This window comes from Bos mutus, chromosome 13 (genome assembly GCF_027580195.1).
Source record: "Bos mutus isolate GX-2022 chromosome 13, NWIPB_WYAK_1.1, whole genome shotgun sequence".
In the NCBI taxonomy this organism is placed as follows: domain Eukaryota; kingdom Metazoa; phylum Chordata; class Mammalia; order Artiodactyla; family Bovidae; genus Bos; species Bos mutus.
In genome coordinates, this window is record NC_091629.1 from 36,902,255 (window position 1) to 36,918,452 (window position 16,198).

A 16,198-nucleotide genomic window follows, 5' to 3' on the forward strand; every position below is an offset into this window, starting at 1 on the left:
CCTGGGGAGGAGGGAAGAGGTTAGGGGTGTTAGGCAGCCCTAGGAGCGAAGTTTCCCCATCCAGAGGCCTCTAGTCAGGAAGGATTTCACTTCTGAGCCTCTGTACATTGGGGTAGTATTTAGTTTGCTCTGTTCTAGTTCCCAGCAATGTCCTTCTGACAACCTCCCCTCCAACCCGCTTTGGTCCCAGTCAGACAGCTGAGGGACTGATTCCTCAGGCCCCAGAATGTGTTCCCAGTCAGTGCTGAGCCCACGTCCTGGGTCTTCAGGCTGCTGGCTTCCCACCCCTCCAGGGCCCCCCTACACAGTACCCGAGAGCATATATTGGGCAGGGAATACTTGTCAGTTGAACTCTGATGCTATTGAAAAAGTCCAAGGTATAAGAAGGCTGCTCAGGAGCATTTTAGAGCTGCAGAGTGAAGCAGACCCACGCCAAGGAAGCAGACAGAGAGGCCAGGTGGCTAGCTGCATTTGTGTTTATTGTTTTTTCCAACCTCAGCAGAACATGAGGCCAGGGGCAGCTGGACCCATGGTTCTATCGGGCCAGCTAAAGTCATCTGTGTGGAGGGCCAGAGTCCATGAGACATTCACTGAGGGCAAGATCAACCAATCCAAGGGGCCTGGCACCTCCTCTTCTGTGTCCTTCATGCCCAAAGCCCCCTCAGGGATTCATGATGCGGCAAGAATGAGTGAGCAGGTCCCAAGGAGTGGGGCAGCCATGGGATCAAGTAGCTGTCAGAAGCTCCATGGGAGCCTAGCCAGGCTGCTGGGCACCACCCCTTGCCCCAGAAAGAATTGGGATGCTGGGATGGTTGAGATGGTCAGACGCAAACAGGACCTTCCCAGGCCACCTCTCCCTGAGCTCTTTCCCACAGTCCCCATCCTGCTCGTATCACCAGATGTCCTTGGTCTGTACAAGGTCCATCTCTTTCAGAGGAACTGACCCAGCAAGTAAGGTCAGGCATCCCAGCACCTCCCTAGGATGCTCTCCTAACAAGAGCATCAGCACAGTGCTGGGGCTTCCAACAAGCCCCAAGAAAAGGGAGGTGAGAGAAGCCTGTAGGACTGAAGTGCCCTTGAGCACAGGGAGGAAGGCCTCTCCCCGTTCAGGGCTGTGGGTTGAGGTCTGCCTGCAGCCCTGGCCCTGCATCTGTCTGTGCCGTAATCCACAGCATGGGTGTGAATCCTGGAGGGACCACTAGTCCGAGCTCAGTGGGGGCAACACCTGTAGACCTGGTGGGGAAAGGAAAAGATGAAGATCCTGGAGGAAGGCTGGCCACAAGGCGACAGAAAGCCACTTCTCTCTTCTTGTTTAGCCTGGGCCACTGGGTTTTGTGGTTCTGACAACTGTCTAGATGGGCCTGGGAGAGGGAGACCTGGACCTCAACTCCCCATCCCTGCTAAAGTCTTTGGAGAGAGCCCATCCAAGGGCCGGGGGGGGGGGAGGCAAGACCCAGCCAGAAACCTACCGTAATTAGGAGTATGCCAGGCCTTGAAGTCCCCGAGCTGGAGAGTGAAACTTGTCAGAATCTTCAAAAGGCTGGTCTACAGTAACCAAGGAGGGGAGCCATAAGCCATGTGTAGCCTGCACCCCTCTTGATTGGAAGCAGCACGCACTTTTTCAGGGCAGAGCTATCAAGAGCCTTGAAGGTAGTCAGCCACCCCCACTCCTAGCCTGGGCCCAGCACTGCAGACAGTTAGGTGAGGTATGTCCCCCAGACCTCTTGGGAGGTGCAGCCTCAAGCCTTTGCTCCCCTAGTTTCTTCAGTCAAGAGAGACGACTCGGGGTCGTCTTCTTCTTTCCAGCATGTCTCCTTCAGAGGGCCTCTCTCACGGTGAGGAAGCGGACAGCCATGTATCAGGATGGGAAAGGACAGAGGGCAGCCTCCAGAAGTACTGATACCTAATGCAGTGATGGCAGCAAGTCTTCCTCCCACATCCCACGAAATTCACCCCTTCCATCACTCTTGCCTCTGCCTAAACCCCTCGCTATGGTTTGCTGCAAGAGAAACTGGTGGTTCTCTGTCCTTTCTATTCCCTGCATTTTAAGCTTCAAACACACTTAAAAATTATCCAAAAATTGGAAATAAGGACAAACATGACCATGTTCTACCTCAAATCATCCTAGAGCATCATCTAACAAGCCCACCCCAAGAGTCATCTTATCCGAGGGGATGCAACTCTTTTTGACTTGCTATATACATTACTGGTTAGAGCCCAGGCTTTGTTAAGTTGGATGTTGACTTGGAAAAGATTGATAAATGGTACATAAATTATTTCACTAATGGACTGTGGGAGGGGTGACCTGGTCTCAATTCCCTATCTATAAAACAGGGAAGGCAAAGCCAGGCTAAAGTTTATCTAAGGTCAGCCTCCCTCCATTGAGTGAGTGACCAGGTCTCTCATGATGGTGTATGCTACCCTCCGGTGGACACAGGGAGGTACAGGTCAAAGGCATGCAGTCCACGCTACGGTTCCTCCAGCTGTGCGCTGGGTCTTTAATCTGGGCTCAACTGGATGGGGGTGAGGCCCTGGAGTGGTTTCCAGACCTTTTCCGACTAGTATCTGAGTCTTCTTGATGGTCCAGAGTGAGACCATCCCAAGCTATGAGGCCCAGGGAAGAGGGTCCAGATAGGCCTCCTTGGACCCCTGCAGAGCTTCCTTCTCTGCACCCCCCAGGGAGAACTGGGCAACTGGCTTGAAGCTCTTGTGAGATACGGATGGAGTGGGCCCCACAAGCCCAGCTGCTCTACCAAGTAGGTCCCAGCGAAGCAGCACAGAGCACTCACCTGGAAGCCCCTCTCCGTGGGTTCTGGGGCAGGCCTGGGGTGGGGAGCTGGGCGGGCGCAGCACGGGGGCAAAAGCGCTCCTCTGTTTGACAGCGGAGATCATGTGGACAGGCGAGAAGGAGAAGACGCTGGTGGTAGGGGCAGCCGCCGGGAGGGACATGGAGGAGGCAGAGGCCAGCGGGGGGCTAGAGGGCATGACTCCGGGGCGGGGCAGGGAGGGGCAGGCGCAGCAGGGAAGGCAGTGGGAGACACAACAGGGAGACAGCACCAGAGTGAGCAGCCTGGCTGCTGTCCTGGCACGAGCAGTATGCCCTGTGCGGGCTGCTGAACTGGGTGCCAGGCTCAGCCCTCAGTGGGAGGCTGTCAAGGTTTTGGGGGGACCTCTGGAGGCAGCCTGAGAACCTCTAGGGTTATGGGCTAGCGCTTGCTGTTTGGGGCAGGGGGAATCTAGAGCCCCTTTCTCTTAGGGTTGGAGATGATAAGACCAGAAGAGGTTAAAAAAGAAAGAAAGCAAGCAAGCAAAATCAGAACATCCAATGAAACCAAATACAGAGAGGTGTCCATAAAGATAGGAATGAAGATGAGATGGAACAAGTTAGGATTCCTGCTGAAAATCACTGGGATTCTGAGACACTCAGAAATCCTGATGGGCCCAGGGGCATTAAGGTTAGAGTCAAAGGTCAGGGTTCACAGCAGAGCTGGGGCAGGTGGTCAGGGTGAAGTTTGGGGGGTTCACATAGGCTCCTGTTATAAAGCCCCTCTGTCCAGGATCACAGCTCACACAAGAACCCTAACTCCCCCTGACAAATATGTTCCCCTTACCAATTACACTCCCTTTGACCCCTAACACTTTGTTCTCTTCCAGCTTAATGCCAGTCCTCATCATCTTCAGCCCTGGTCCTAGAGGCCTCCTCCATCTCCTCCTTCCAGCTCGTTAATTTTAAGGAAATGTACAAAAATCCACATTCTCAGATCGTCCTGTTCTCTAACCCCCTGACCTCCACAGCTGTGGCTTGTTCTCCTGGGAATAACCAGGGAGCCTCCCACACACAGCCTTTGTCTGCCCCTCCTTCTTCTGCCTCACTTCCTCTCTTGGGGCTCCTGCCCAGGTCATTTCTGGATCCCTCTTTCTACATCCTCATCTGAACCCAATTCCCCACCTCTCTTTTCCAAACACCAATAGGACTGTGATCTGAGTGTTGTTTAAGCAGGGGGCAATGGGGTGAGGGTGTGGGTTTCCTGAAAGAAACCAGTAGCCTGAGAAAACTGCTTTTGGCATTTAGAAAACACTCTCATCCCCATCCCCCACCTCCTACTTTGGAACAGTGATGCCTTCAACAGCTGTCCCTATTCCAAATGTGCTCAGCCCCATGCATCATCTTTAAGACAATGCTGACTGCTAGCTAATGAGGCCCAGGGAACTCTATGGAGGGCTTGACATGAATGGCAGAAATGTACTGTATCTTTCAAGGCCCAGAGCTCACAGCTGCATTTTGCAGCTTGGGTAGTACTGGGAGTTGTGGGTCAGTCCAGAGCTGCTGGTGGCTGAAGCAGAAGGCAGATAAGAGGTCTAAGCAGACAGCTTCTGGCAGGGACAGTTCCGGATGTCATTACAGGCACGCCCTGGCAAACTCATACACCCACTGGAGTGCCACCACAAAGCATGCACAAGGGGAGTGGATGGGGACTGGACAGGACACTACTAGATGGCACTGGAGTGGGGCTGTGATGCTGGAGTAGGGCATAAGTAGCTAGGGAATTCTTGACCTCTTGGCTGAATGGGAAGACTCCAGGCAGTTGGCTTTGGCCCTCTGGGGCACTTTGTTTCTCCACTGCTGACTGATTGTACTGAGTGTGATGGATAAGAGGGGCTGGTGTTCCAAATTCCACCAGCTTTGATCTGGGGGGAACTCTGAGACAGGTGGTAAGAGTACTGTGCAGAACTGAAGCAAAGTGGGAGCACTGTAGCCTAGCTAGAGCAAAGAGGAGACAGGAGTCTTGGTGGGGACACCAGAGGGTCATGGTTTATGTGGACATCAGCACAGGGGGCTTCTGGTCCCAGATACTGAGCCCAGGCCAAAGGCAGAGCCCCAGAATCCAACTCACAGCCAAAAAGAGAAGTACCGAGGATGTAGGCCATGGCAAGAAAGTCTAGGCAGGTGCCAGATACGTTGGTCTTCAGCAATAGCAAACAAAAGACAGGGGATAAGCTAAGGAAAGGCAGGAAAAGCCACACAACCAGCTCCTTCTTGGCCGGCTTTCCCATTCTTCTGGCACAGCAGTGTCTCCCGGGAATCAAGGTGCATGCTCTCTTACAATTGCTGGGCAAGCTCCTTGAAGGTGAGCAAGGGTGGAACTATCCCCCAAGCCAGGTGCTTTACAGAGTTAAGTGCTTCATACATGTCTGCTGAATAGCTAAGCTATAGGAACCTGTAGACAGGCTCTTTTGGAACTTCGTGTTGGAAGGAGGGAGTTGAGGGCCATGCATGGTAAAAGCATAAATGCCTTCTGCTCATCTACCCAGCTCTGAGCTGCACACCCTAAGAAACCATACAGAAGGTGGTTAGTGCCCACAGCTAGTGCTGGGATGCACAGTCACTGCACTCTTTCTGAATTGTGTCCAAGCCCTTTATGTACACTTGCACATTCAGGTCTGAGAACAACCTTAAGCAACAGATGATACTGATCCTGTTTTACAGAGAAAATTGAAGTAACTTGCTGAATGTCAGCTCCTCATTTCAACAAATGCTGAATCCAGGTGTCTGACTATACAGAATTCTCTTGCTCTGCACAACCAGATTGTGGGAGCTACCTCTTCCCTCCTCAAGCCCCCGCGTCTCCTGGGGGCCGTGGGGCCAGGTGGACACCTACTTTTCTTGCGCCCTGAGTTTCCTCAGGCTTCCGGCAGGGGGCACCAGCCCTCCTCCTGAAGCCCTGGCATACAAAGGGGGAAGGCCGGCGGTCCACTAGATTTAGGGAGGATACCCTGGTGTTAAAGCTCATTTCAGCAGGAGGGAAAAGCTAGAACCGATGTGCACAACTGCGGTCAGCAAAGAGATAAAGGTGCGAGAAGTGCCCTGGCCCCAAGGTGGCGGAGTGGGTCTCCAAAGGCAGAGAGAGGTCGCACACAGGAGGGCAAGGCCGGGGTCGACGCTCAACGGACAGGTGCCGGGAGTTCCTCCTTCCAACCCCATAGGCTAGGAGGGGGCCAAGCTGAGCCTCATTCTGCTCCCCGGGGCCTGGTCCTTCCCCCCACCCCCCGGGCAGGGGACACTCACTGGCGAAGGGTGAGGTGGCCGTGGAGCCATTGAGGAAGCTGGGGGACCCGGGCACACCGAGGCCGGTCACGCCCGGGGCCCCGTAGCCGCCGAGGCCAGCTCCGAGGCTGCCGCCGTAGCCGCTCTGCTGTGAGCCGGGGCTGGGCGCGAACCCGCGCGGGGACGCGCTGCCACAGCTGCGCGCATACCCTGCGGGAGAGCGGCCGTCAGTGGCGCGCGCCCGCAGGGAAAGGGCCTCCGGGCGGCGGCGGACGCACCTGGCTCCGGCCCCGGCGTGGCGTCCCCGACGGCGATGGCCAGCGGGCTGCTGAAGGCGTTGATGCCCACGACGGCAGGGTGCGGGTGGCTGGGCGCCAGGGGTCCTAGCGGCGCCGGCGCGCGGGGGGCGCTGTACAGAGCCTCGGCCACGTCCGCCGCGCGCTTCAGGAGGAGCTCCTGCGAAGACAAGAGCGGGCACGGCCGGGGCAGCAGCGGGCGCCGGGAGGCGGGCAGCACCCGGCCCAGCGCGGGGAGGCGGGCGGAGGCGCCATACCTGGTTGCCGCTGGGCACTCCGTACAGGGCCTCTGCCAAGTCGGCCGCCCGCTTCAGCAACACTTCCTGGGGGCAGGGGAGGAGACGGCGGACGGAGGGGCGGCCCCGGGCGGGGGTGGCGGTGGTGCGGGGGGCCCGGAGCTACCTCTTCCCTCCCTATCCCCCCTCCGGCCACCGGCCACAGTCCTCCCTGCCTCGCCCTTTTGAGTACCTTGGGCAGCCTCTCGGGGTCTCCGGGGTGTCTGGGAATAACTTTCTGCAGCCTCTGGAATCCGTAGTCAATGGTGGGCTCATTCAGGGCTGGGGAAAGGGGTGGTGTTTGCAGGACGCCCCTCCCCGCATAGCGCCTACCAGCAAGCAGTCCCCGAGCCTGGATGCAGAACCCCTCCTCCGAGCCCAGCCCAGGCCTCTGGGAAAACTCTAGGCACGTGGGTCAGCAAGGTTCGGGAAATTTCTTCAGTTCCTTTCGTGCTCATTGATTCAACAAATGTTTACTGAGCCAGGCCCTGTGCCAGCTGCTTGGCATTAATACACATGCACTATAGGATCTCATTTGTGATTTGAAAAAAGACAACTGTATAAATATTAACTTAAGTACTCCTAGGGACAAGACTGGAGAGTTTTGTCTGCAGCTTTTGTCTGAGCTTATGAGGAGTAAACTATTTATCATAAAAAGATTAAAAAAAACCGCGCAACAATCTCCATTTATCACCGCTCTGGTGGACTCTCAGCGGCGCCTGACCGTTAGGGGTACGCCTGTGCCCCAGGAATGGGCTGGCCCACACCCAGAGCTCTGGGGTGCATGCTGCAGCCTCCTGACCAGGCTTCCAAGACCTCTTCCCTCTTCCCCTCCCCTCCCCCCTCCTCTGGTCTGGTGGAGACCTATCTCACCAGCCTTAAAGCCCTACCTCCTTCTCCACTTCAAACTCTACATTTAGTGAATTTCCTTTTTTGATGTTGTTTAGTTGCTAAAGTTGTGTCGGACTCTTTTGCGAGCCCATGGGCTGTATAGCCCACCAGGCTTCTCTGTCGGTGGGATTTCCCAGGCAAGAATACCTGAGTGGGTTGCCATTTCCTTCTCCAGGGGATCTTCCCGACCCAGGGATAGAACCCACATCTCCTGTATTGGCAGATAGATTCTTTACTGCTGAGCCACCAGGGAAGCCCATCTTAAGGCACTCCTTCAAGTGTCTTCGTACTTGCCATCCCTTCTCCTGGGACACCTTTTCCTCCTCACCTCTACCTCCTTATTCACCTCTCTGGTCCCAGCTTAGCAGTTTAGCCCACACTCCCACCTGGAGGTTTTCTCTGATCATCTACCAGCTCCTCCACTGTGTAACTCTACCAGCCCATGTGGTGTTCCCTGCTTGTCCCCTCTCACTCTTATATTGGAGCTCCCCAGTAAGCAGTAAGTAGGGTGCCTCTTGAAGGGCTCAGTGAATATCTCTTGGGTGGGGTGGGGCATTGGGGAGAAGTGCTGGAAGGTGGCAGTGGAGAGCATACTCTATTTGGCCAGGGGTCAAATAGAGCCAGGAAGGGGGATGAAGCCACATCTTCAGGAGTGGCCTACACGCCTGTCTTCTGTTAACTTTTTGCCCTGGCTTCATGCAAGATATGTATGTGTGTTTGTGTGCATGCAGAATGAAGCCTGGGGTGGCTTGGGGGAACCAGGAGAACCAGGAAGATTTGGGAAGCAGCAAGTTATCTGGGGGCATCTTTTTTTTTTTAACTTTTTATTTTGCTTTGCAGTATGGAAGGGGATGGCAGAGGATGAGACAGTTGGACGGCATCACCGACTCAATGGACATGGGTTTGGGTGGACTCCAGGAGTTGGTGATGGACAGGGAGGCCTGGCGTGCTGAGGTTCATGGGGTTGCAAAGAGTCGGACATGACTGAGTGACTGAACTGAACTGAATAGCCAATTAACAATGTTGTGGTAGTTTCAGGTGGATAGCAAAGGGACTCAGCCATACATTTACATGTATCCATTCTCCCTACTGGGGGGCATCTTTGAAATAAATCTCCCCATGGAGATGTTCTAGACACTGGGGAGTGCAGAAGGTAAAGCAGGTGCAGGGAGTTGCTCTGGTGGAGGCCAGGGAGGGAAACAGAAGTGAGGGAAAGAAAGTCCAGAGAGGAGGTGTCCTGGGGTGTGGGGTGAGCACCAGCAGGGGCTTAGGGAGTCTGGCCGCCTGGTCACACCACAGCGATTTGCCAACTCCCATACCAGGGCTAGTGTGTGTGACGTGGGGCTCCTTCCCGCAACCCTGGGCCTCCCCTCACCCACCTGACTCCTTACCTGTGTAGACAAAGCGTCCCGGGGCTCCCTTGCAAAACTGCTTGGATTTGTAGGACAGGGTCACCTCCACCACCCCAGGGATGTGCCGTGGGGGCGTCTGAACCCGTATGGCGTGGGGCGTGATGAGCTGCGAGGGGAGAAGGGAGGCCTGCGGGTTCTGACCCGGTGAGGGCAGGGTCCAGCCCCAGGCTGGGAGGGAGACTGGCGGGAGTGGCCCACCTCACTCCACACGAGCACGTTCCCAAACACGACCTGTAACCCGTCGAAGAAGTTGTCGCCGATGACAATGACAGTGGCGCCGCCTGTGGTCCAGCCCTCCCCAGGACTGATGGCCTTGATGCAGGGGGTGGCAGCTGGGAGGCAGGAGAGGAGCCAGGTCAGGGGCCCACGCCAAGGTGGGGACTGGGGCTAGGGTGTGGGCTGGGGGGTCCTGACCTTCGGAGGGGTCCAGGCGGCGTGCCCTGCGGCCATGCTTGGAGTTGTTGTGCACAAACATGTTGTCTGACACAGCCAGCACGTGTCCGTCCACGCTCACTGTTGTGGACACCACCACCTGTGGGGAGAGCCAAGGCCAGCCTGGCTGGGGCTCCTGGTAAGGGACTGCTGGAGAGCACTGGCAACTTGAGGCTGGTGGCTGGATACTGTAACTGTAGTTCAGAGTCACTGGCATGAGGAAGAGCTTCAGCCCCTCTGGGGCTGAGCTGGTGGAAGGGGGACCAACTAGATCAGGTGACCCTCTCACATACACAATCTCTGGCTGCCCAGGGGAATGGACCCCCAGGAGCTAGAAAAATCAAAAGCCCTGAAAAAAAAATCCTCTGACTCCTTGGGCAGAGTGGCTACTGTTTCTGCGCTCACATGCACCACAGGCTGTATCCCTGGGGCGCCAAGTCAGGAATGGGTCTTAGGCAAGTGCGAGTGAGCCTTTTGATGGGGGAGGGGGGCATCAGCTTGAAAACCCGTTGGCAGAAGCTCCACCCTTGGGAGGAAATTGGGGCTACTTCCTTCTGCCCTCTACCCTTCACTGGGAGGGGTGTGCAGGCTGGGGATGTGCTAAGGGCAGCTGCTCTCTGCTTCACGCTATGCAAATTAGCTGGGTCGTTAATCATGTAAAAATGTCACAATTAGCATCTCCTTAAGTGGGACTCTAATGAAGCCTTCCTTGGCAGCCAGAGTAAGTGGAGACAGAGCTGCCCCACCCCCAGCAGGCGCCAGGCTCCAAAACATGGGTCTGCGCAGAGATCAGCCCCTGGGGCCTTAGGGTGGCAGGGTCACATCATGCCCGCCACCCCCCCTCCCAGCAGGAAAGGGCAGGTTTGCAGGGGAGAACCCTCTCCTCAGACCCACCTGGAAGCGGCGCATGTCTCGGGGATTCCCCGCGTTCTTTAGGCAATTCTGGTTGCATTTGAGGAAGAACTTGAGGAAGAACCTGAAACAGTGTGGTGGGTGGGCTCAAGGGTCTGGGGGTTCTAGAAACAGATGGAGATCCAACTGCTTTCTGCCACGCCGCCTCCCAGCAGGGCAACTTCCCCTCTGCCTGCTCACACAAGGTACACCCCCCACATTCCCATCCTAAGCTCCATATGCACAGGGTACATGTCACACATCCAGGAGACCTGTCCCAACAACAACTTCACTGTCCAGAAAATCTCCCACCTCCACAGTCTGTAGATTACATAGTGCTTAATTATCTCACAAAGTATATACTCATCACATCTATACACAGTATGTTCATCCTAGAGAACACATCCGTTATATATATACCAAATATACTTAGTACTCATGAATTATTATATACTCCACATGTAGCAGGTACTCCCACTTACCTGTAAACTTATCCCATATCATGTATATTTGTCATAGTATATGCTCATCACTGGAGAAGGAAATGGCAACCCACTCCAGTATTCTTGCCTGGAGAATTCTGTGGACAGAGGAGCCTGTTGGGCTACAGTCCATGGGGTCACAAAGGGTGGGACACGACTGAATGACTGAGCACAGCACATGCTTATCACATACATAGTGTGTTTGTATCACATAGCGTGTCCTTCCCCTAGAGTGTACCTCTCAGTCTGGAGATGTTACTCATCAGGAACAGTAAATATACTATATGTACTCTGTATATTGGAGAAGGAAATGGTACCCCACTCCATTATCCTTGTCTGGAGAATCCCACAGACAGAGGAGACTTGTGGGCTACAATCCATATGGTCGCAAAGAGTCGGACATGACTGAAGTGACGTAGCATGCACGCACACTGGATATGCCTTATATACTACTACTCACAAGATACAGCCATCACACATAAAGTAGACCTATCGCACTTCACAGAAGCATATATAATATGAACTCTACATCAGCCTGGACCCATGATGCACATGAGGTATGCTAATCACATACGTCTATATCATCATGCGCAGCGTATGTCCATCCTACAATGTATATGCACTGAAGGAATATGAGTATATGCATGAGTACACCATTTTTATGTTGTATGTGATTTCCCAGAATAGTCGCTGCAGACGTTGTGCTGTCATCACATGTAGCAGATTCCCCCTTCCTTCTTGACCAGCACGTCCCCCAACAAATTCCCCTCACACACAACAGACCCTCTGTCCCACTACATCCCCAGCAAACAGATCTCCTTCACACACATTCTATATCCCTTATGAGTATGCTTAGTCTCTCAGTCGTGTCTGACTCTTTGCAACCCCATGGATAGCCTCCCAGGCTCCTCTGTCCATGGGGATTCTCCAGGCAAGACTACTGGAGTGGGTTGCCGTGCCCTTCTCCAGGGGATCTTCCCCACTCAGGGATCAAACCCAGGTCTCCTGCATTGCAGGCAGATTCTTTACCACCTTAGCCACCAGGGAAGCCCTATATTCCTTATACACATAGCAAACACTACACAGAGCATATCGTCAGCATATACACGTGGTGTACCTGCCAGACACACTGTACAGATACACAGTGGATACCTTCTTTTGCACATACAGTAATTAGAAAAAAGCACAGTATATGCAGTGATGTGACTGACTGTTTTTTTAGATAAACACGTGAGAACTTGATCCTTCTTTCAGGCAGTTGATGGGGACGGTGAGACCTTCTCTTCCCCCGCCCACTCTCCATGAGGTAACCATGGATAATACTCTGGTTTTGTACTGTTAGTAAACTCAGGATACTATCAGTCATCTGCCTTCACACCTGCAGGACTCTGTGAGCATCCAGGGAGTTGCTCTTTACAAACTGTAGCATTCTGGGATACAGTCTCTGGGGGTCCCAGTACAAAGCATAGCCTCCTGGGCTGCTCTATGAGCTGAGCTACTCTAGTCAGCTGCCTCAGTTGATCAGCCCCCTGGTTTTGGTCTCCAGATGTGTACATCCATTTAGCTCATCAGAGTTGCCTCCAAACTCTATGAGCATAAAATCAGATTTGTAGCAGGCTCTAAAAGCCTAGTCCCCAAAGTGGAAGTCCCCAAGTCCTGGGAGGGGTGGGCACCACCCCTGGATAGAGGTGTCCCCAGGGGCCACCCCTCAGTGGAAGGTGGCAGCAGTCGCTTTCCTGGAGATGTGTCTCCCCTCCCACCTCTGAGCCCTTAGCCCCTGTCATGTTCCCCCACACAATGGGTCCCCTTCTGGGAACCCCTTTTAGTTCTCTTTCCATAGAGCCGTTCCACCAGCACACATCTGCACCCACAGTGGACACCACCCAAACACTTTCATGTAGTGTAGACCTTCTGAACACCCCCGCAGAGCATTCTGAGGTGCAGTCACCTCCTGTGACCCTGAACAGTGCATACCCCACAGGATACCCTGTAGCACAGACAGCTTATATGGCCCCCCAATTGTAGTCACTACAGTGTAGATCCCCTATATGCCATAGTAATAACTCCCTAGACCCCTATGAGGGCCCTGTGGTGTATAGCCCTATACCCACAGTAGTTACCTCATACATGTCCCACATTTACATGGCATAGAGTGTAGACACCCTAGTCACACGTGGTGCAGACCATTTCATTTAAACTCCATATCCATGTGCTTAGGCCTTTACACAGAGCTAGAAGGAGGAGGACAAGACACTGGATAGGACTCAGTCTCTGTCCTAAAGTGGATTAATGCTAGCCCTTGGACATCACTGAAGATTCAACAAGCATGGGACACACTTCCCTTATATCCACACATGTGCCCTGGACACCCCACCCCACTCCCAAACCTGCAGAACTCTGGGATGCAGCTGGAGATGAAGACTTCCCAGGTACTGCCTCACTATGTGGCCTGGGGTAAATCGTCTCACATTTCTGGGATCCTTCCTCATCCATGAACCAGGAGAGAAGCAATTGATGCTTGCTGAGGTCCCTTCTGATCCCGCCTTCATTTCAGCCTCCCAAAGCCTCAGGCTGCTGCTTCCTGAAGGATCCTGGCTCCCCCTGGGAGGCTCCCTCATCAACCTCTCCCATAACCCTTGCCTGGCAGGTCTCTCACCCTCTCCCTTCCCTGTACAGGTTGTGTCTGTCCTTTGGATCCATGCCAATTCCCAGTCTCTGTCTGGCCAACCTCTTCTGGCCCTTTTAGGCTACAGAGACCACCCCTCCCTGAGAACCCCAAGACTCTGCTGGTACCTCCATCTTTGCAGGCCTTTCCTGGGACATCTCAGTTTCTGAACCCCTGGTTGGCATCATCTGTAGGGTAGTACTGAATAAGAAGCAACCACACAAGGCCTGGGCTCTCTGTTGGGGGTACTGAGGCCAGTCCCCCTTTTCTTTCTTCCTGAACCTCTAGCTCAGAGCTGCACACAGTCGATGCCATCAGTGGTGGAGAGGCTGACGTCTCACCCACCGCCATCTGGTAGTTGCTGAGGCTGTGTCCAGACAGCACCCATCCAGTCAGAGGCCAAGCTGATGCTAACATTGCAGATAGCCTGCGGGTCCACCAGGGATGTTAAGCAAAATCATCTACGACTTGGAAATAAGGCAAAAAGATGACAGTGAGTTCTTTCCAAGTCATCCTGGAACAGTGGTTTTCAAAGTGTGGTGCCCAGACCAGCAGCATCAGCATCACCCGGCAACACGCTAGAAATGCACAATCTCAGGCTCCACCTGAGACTCACTGAACCAGACACTCTTGAGGTGGGACTTAGCCATTTGTGTTTTCATAAATCCTCAGGTAATTCTGATGCACCCTAGGGTTTGGGAATGACTGCTTTAGAGTGGCACTATCCAGTACGGCCGCCACCAGCCCTCAGGGGCACTGAGCACTTGAGACACGGTTAGTCTCAATTGCGGTGGGCTCTAAGTATAGAATACACGCTGGATTGCAAACATTCAGAAAAAAAGGAATGTAACAACATCTCATTAGTAATGTTTTGGTATTGATTACATGTTGAGATAATATTTTGGATATCTTGAGTTCAATAAAATATATGATCACAATTAATTTTACCAGTTTTTGTTTTTTAAAATGTGGCTACTAGAAAATTTTAAATGACAAATGTATAATGGCTTATGTCATATTTATATTACACAGTGTTTTTCCAGACTATTATGTTAACAAAGCCACCTAAGAATTAGCTGACTCTCTAGGGGAAAAAAACTTTGACTCATATTTGCTATTAATTGGGGCCAGACTATTAATTTAGGTGCTAATTTGCAGAAAACTGATGAGGTGCAAAATCATTTTTGTTGGGAGAAACAAATAACTTCTGCTTGGTAGAGAAATGAGCCCTAAAGATTACACTTTTATTGTTCTATGGACATTAACTAGTTTTGTGTCTAACTTGGCAATCTTATTTAAGTATTTTTCACATAATCTGTTTTTTCTCCCTCCCTCTCTCCTCAACTCTTTCCTCAATGGTCTATATCAGTCCTCTTAGCCTTTGAACCAGCCTTGTCATCCTGCTGGTTCTTCCATCAATAAGTTACAGAAAACTTCAATGCATCTTGAGTAATAATTTATATGAGAATCATATTTCTAACATATTGAATATTATGCTTTAACAAGGGTGACTAGCACCCAAAGGGTCCTGTCCTCCAAGGTTAGTCTCAGGAATTCTGTAGCACAGGGCCTTGAGTCAGGGGGACTGTTCTAGTCTAGAGAACCAGAAGTAGTGCCCAGATGTGTCTCCCCTCTCAACAGTACCTGGCTACCTTCAGCCTTGGAAAGGTGTCTCTGGGCCCCTCTTTCCCCACCCCGGGACAGTGACGCACCATCCACGTCCCCGGAGGCTGGAAGGCTGGGGTGGGGGGATTAACATGAGGACAGTCCAGGAAACCTCTCCATAGGCTGGCACCATAGGTGACACTTTGTTCCACTCTGAGGAGAGGAGGAGAACCCAGAGCAGTCTGAGAAGGATGAGAACGAGAATGGCATTGGCAACAGGAAGGAGGAGCAGCAGATCCTTTGAGCCATGTCTGTACAGAGGTCAGATGTGCAGGCTGGGAACTGGAGAGGGCCAGGTAACTCGGTGGGAAGGGGAGCTGTAGGAGGTCACCCTATAGGGACCTAAGGCAGGAAGGCATGTGCCCTTCGTTGAGGGCCTGTGAGACCCTGCTTGTCACCAGGGAAGCATCCCCCATCCCCCCCAGCCTGGATGAGTCCTGGTGCTGGTGTTTCTGAGCATCTCCCCTCCTCCACCCCATGGAACTGGAAGAGAGCTGGGGGAGGCTCCCCTTCTCTGGCTGGGATGGGCCACAGGCTTGGGGAAGCAAGATGAGGCCAAACCCACAGAGCTGGCTGACTTGTGGGTGAGCATTTTAGGATGCTGCCTGGGTTGGGGCAAGGATCTGTGCCTCACAGAAAAGTCAAGTACTAGAAGCTGCCACTAGAATTACTAGAAGAAACCACCATAAATACAAACATCAGTTACAAATATAATGCAAAACTATGCAAAAAAAAATTTAAACAGTGATCCACGTCTTATTAACTGAGCACTTAACTAGTGGCTGGAATTCTGCTGAACCTACAACTTGCATTATGTTATTTAATCCTCTTATAATCTTGCTGTAGGTCTGCAATCATCCTCACTCTATGGATGAGAAAACCAAGAATCAGCAAGGATAAATGACAAAGTCACAGTAGATGCAAAGTCAGGATACAAACTTGGGACTTTGATGAACCACTGATACTGACTGAAAAAGTGAAAATGAAAGTTGCTCAGTCCTGTCTGACTCTTTGTGACCCCACAGACTATACAGTCCATGGAATTCTCCAGGCCAGAATACTGGAGTGGGTAGCCTTTCCCTTCTCCAGGGGATCTTGTCAACCCAGGGATCGAACCCAGGTCTCCTGCGTTGCAGGTGGATT

At 52.9% G+C, this 16,198-nt stretch overlaps 1 protein-coding gene across 9 annotated transcripts in view; it reads right to left on the bottom strand.

Annotated features, from left to right (window-relative positions):
• Nucleotides 1-458: 458 nt before the first annotated feature.
• The window catches only part of EBF4 (EBF family member 4), a 59,674-nt gene continuing 43,934 nt past the window's right edge, over nucleotides 459-16,198 (bottom strand). For 3 of the 9 annotated variants that reach the window (XM_070381332.1, XM_070381327.1, XM_070381328.1), the window contains exons 8-17: nucleotides 10,247-10,328; nucleotides 9,335-9,452; nucleotides 9,119-9,252; nucleotides 8,900-9,026; nucleotides 6,811-6,899; nucleotides 6,325-6,665; nucleotides 6,068-6,256; nucleotides 2,790-2,974; nucleotides 1,470-1,545; nucleotides 459-1,233 (exon numbers count right to left, since the gene is read on the bottom strand). In XM_070381332.1, coding sequence (XP_070237433.1) covers nucleotides 1,475-1,545; nucleotides 2,790-2,974; nucleotides 6,068-6,256; nucleotides 6,325-6,665; nucleotides 6,811-6,899; nucleotides 8,900-9,026; nucleotides 9,119-9,252; nucleotides 9,335-9,452; nucleotides 10,247-10,328 — 1,336 coding nt within the window. In that variant the 3' untranslated portion in view covers nucleotides 459-1,233; nucleotides 1,470-1,474. Of the gene's footprint in view, nucleotides 1,234-1,469; nucleotides 1,546-2,789; nucleotides 2,988-6,067; nucleotides 6,257-6,324; nucleotides 6,666-6,810; nucleotides 6,900-8,899; nucleotides 9,027-9,118; nucleotides 9,253-9,334; nucleotides 9,453-10,246; nucleotides 10,329-16,198 lie in introns of those variants that run through there. The other 6 variants (XM_070381330.1, XM_070381331.1, XR_011466523.1 and 3 more) reach the window with 4 other exon arrangements.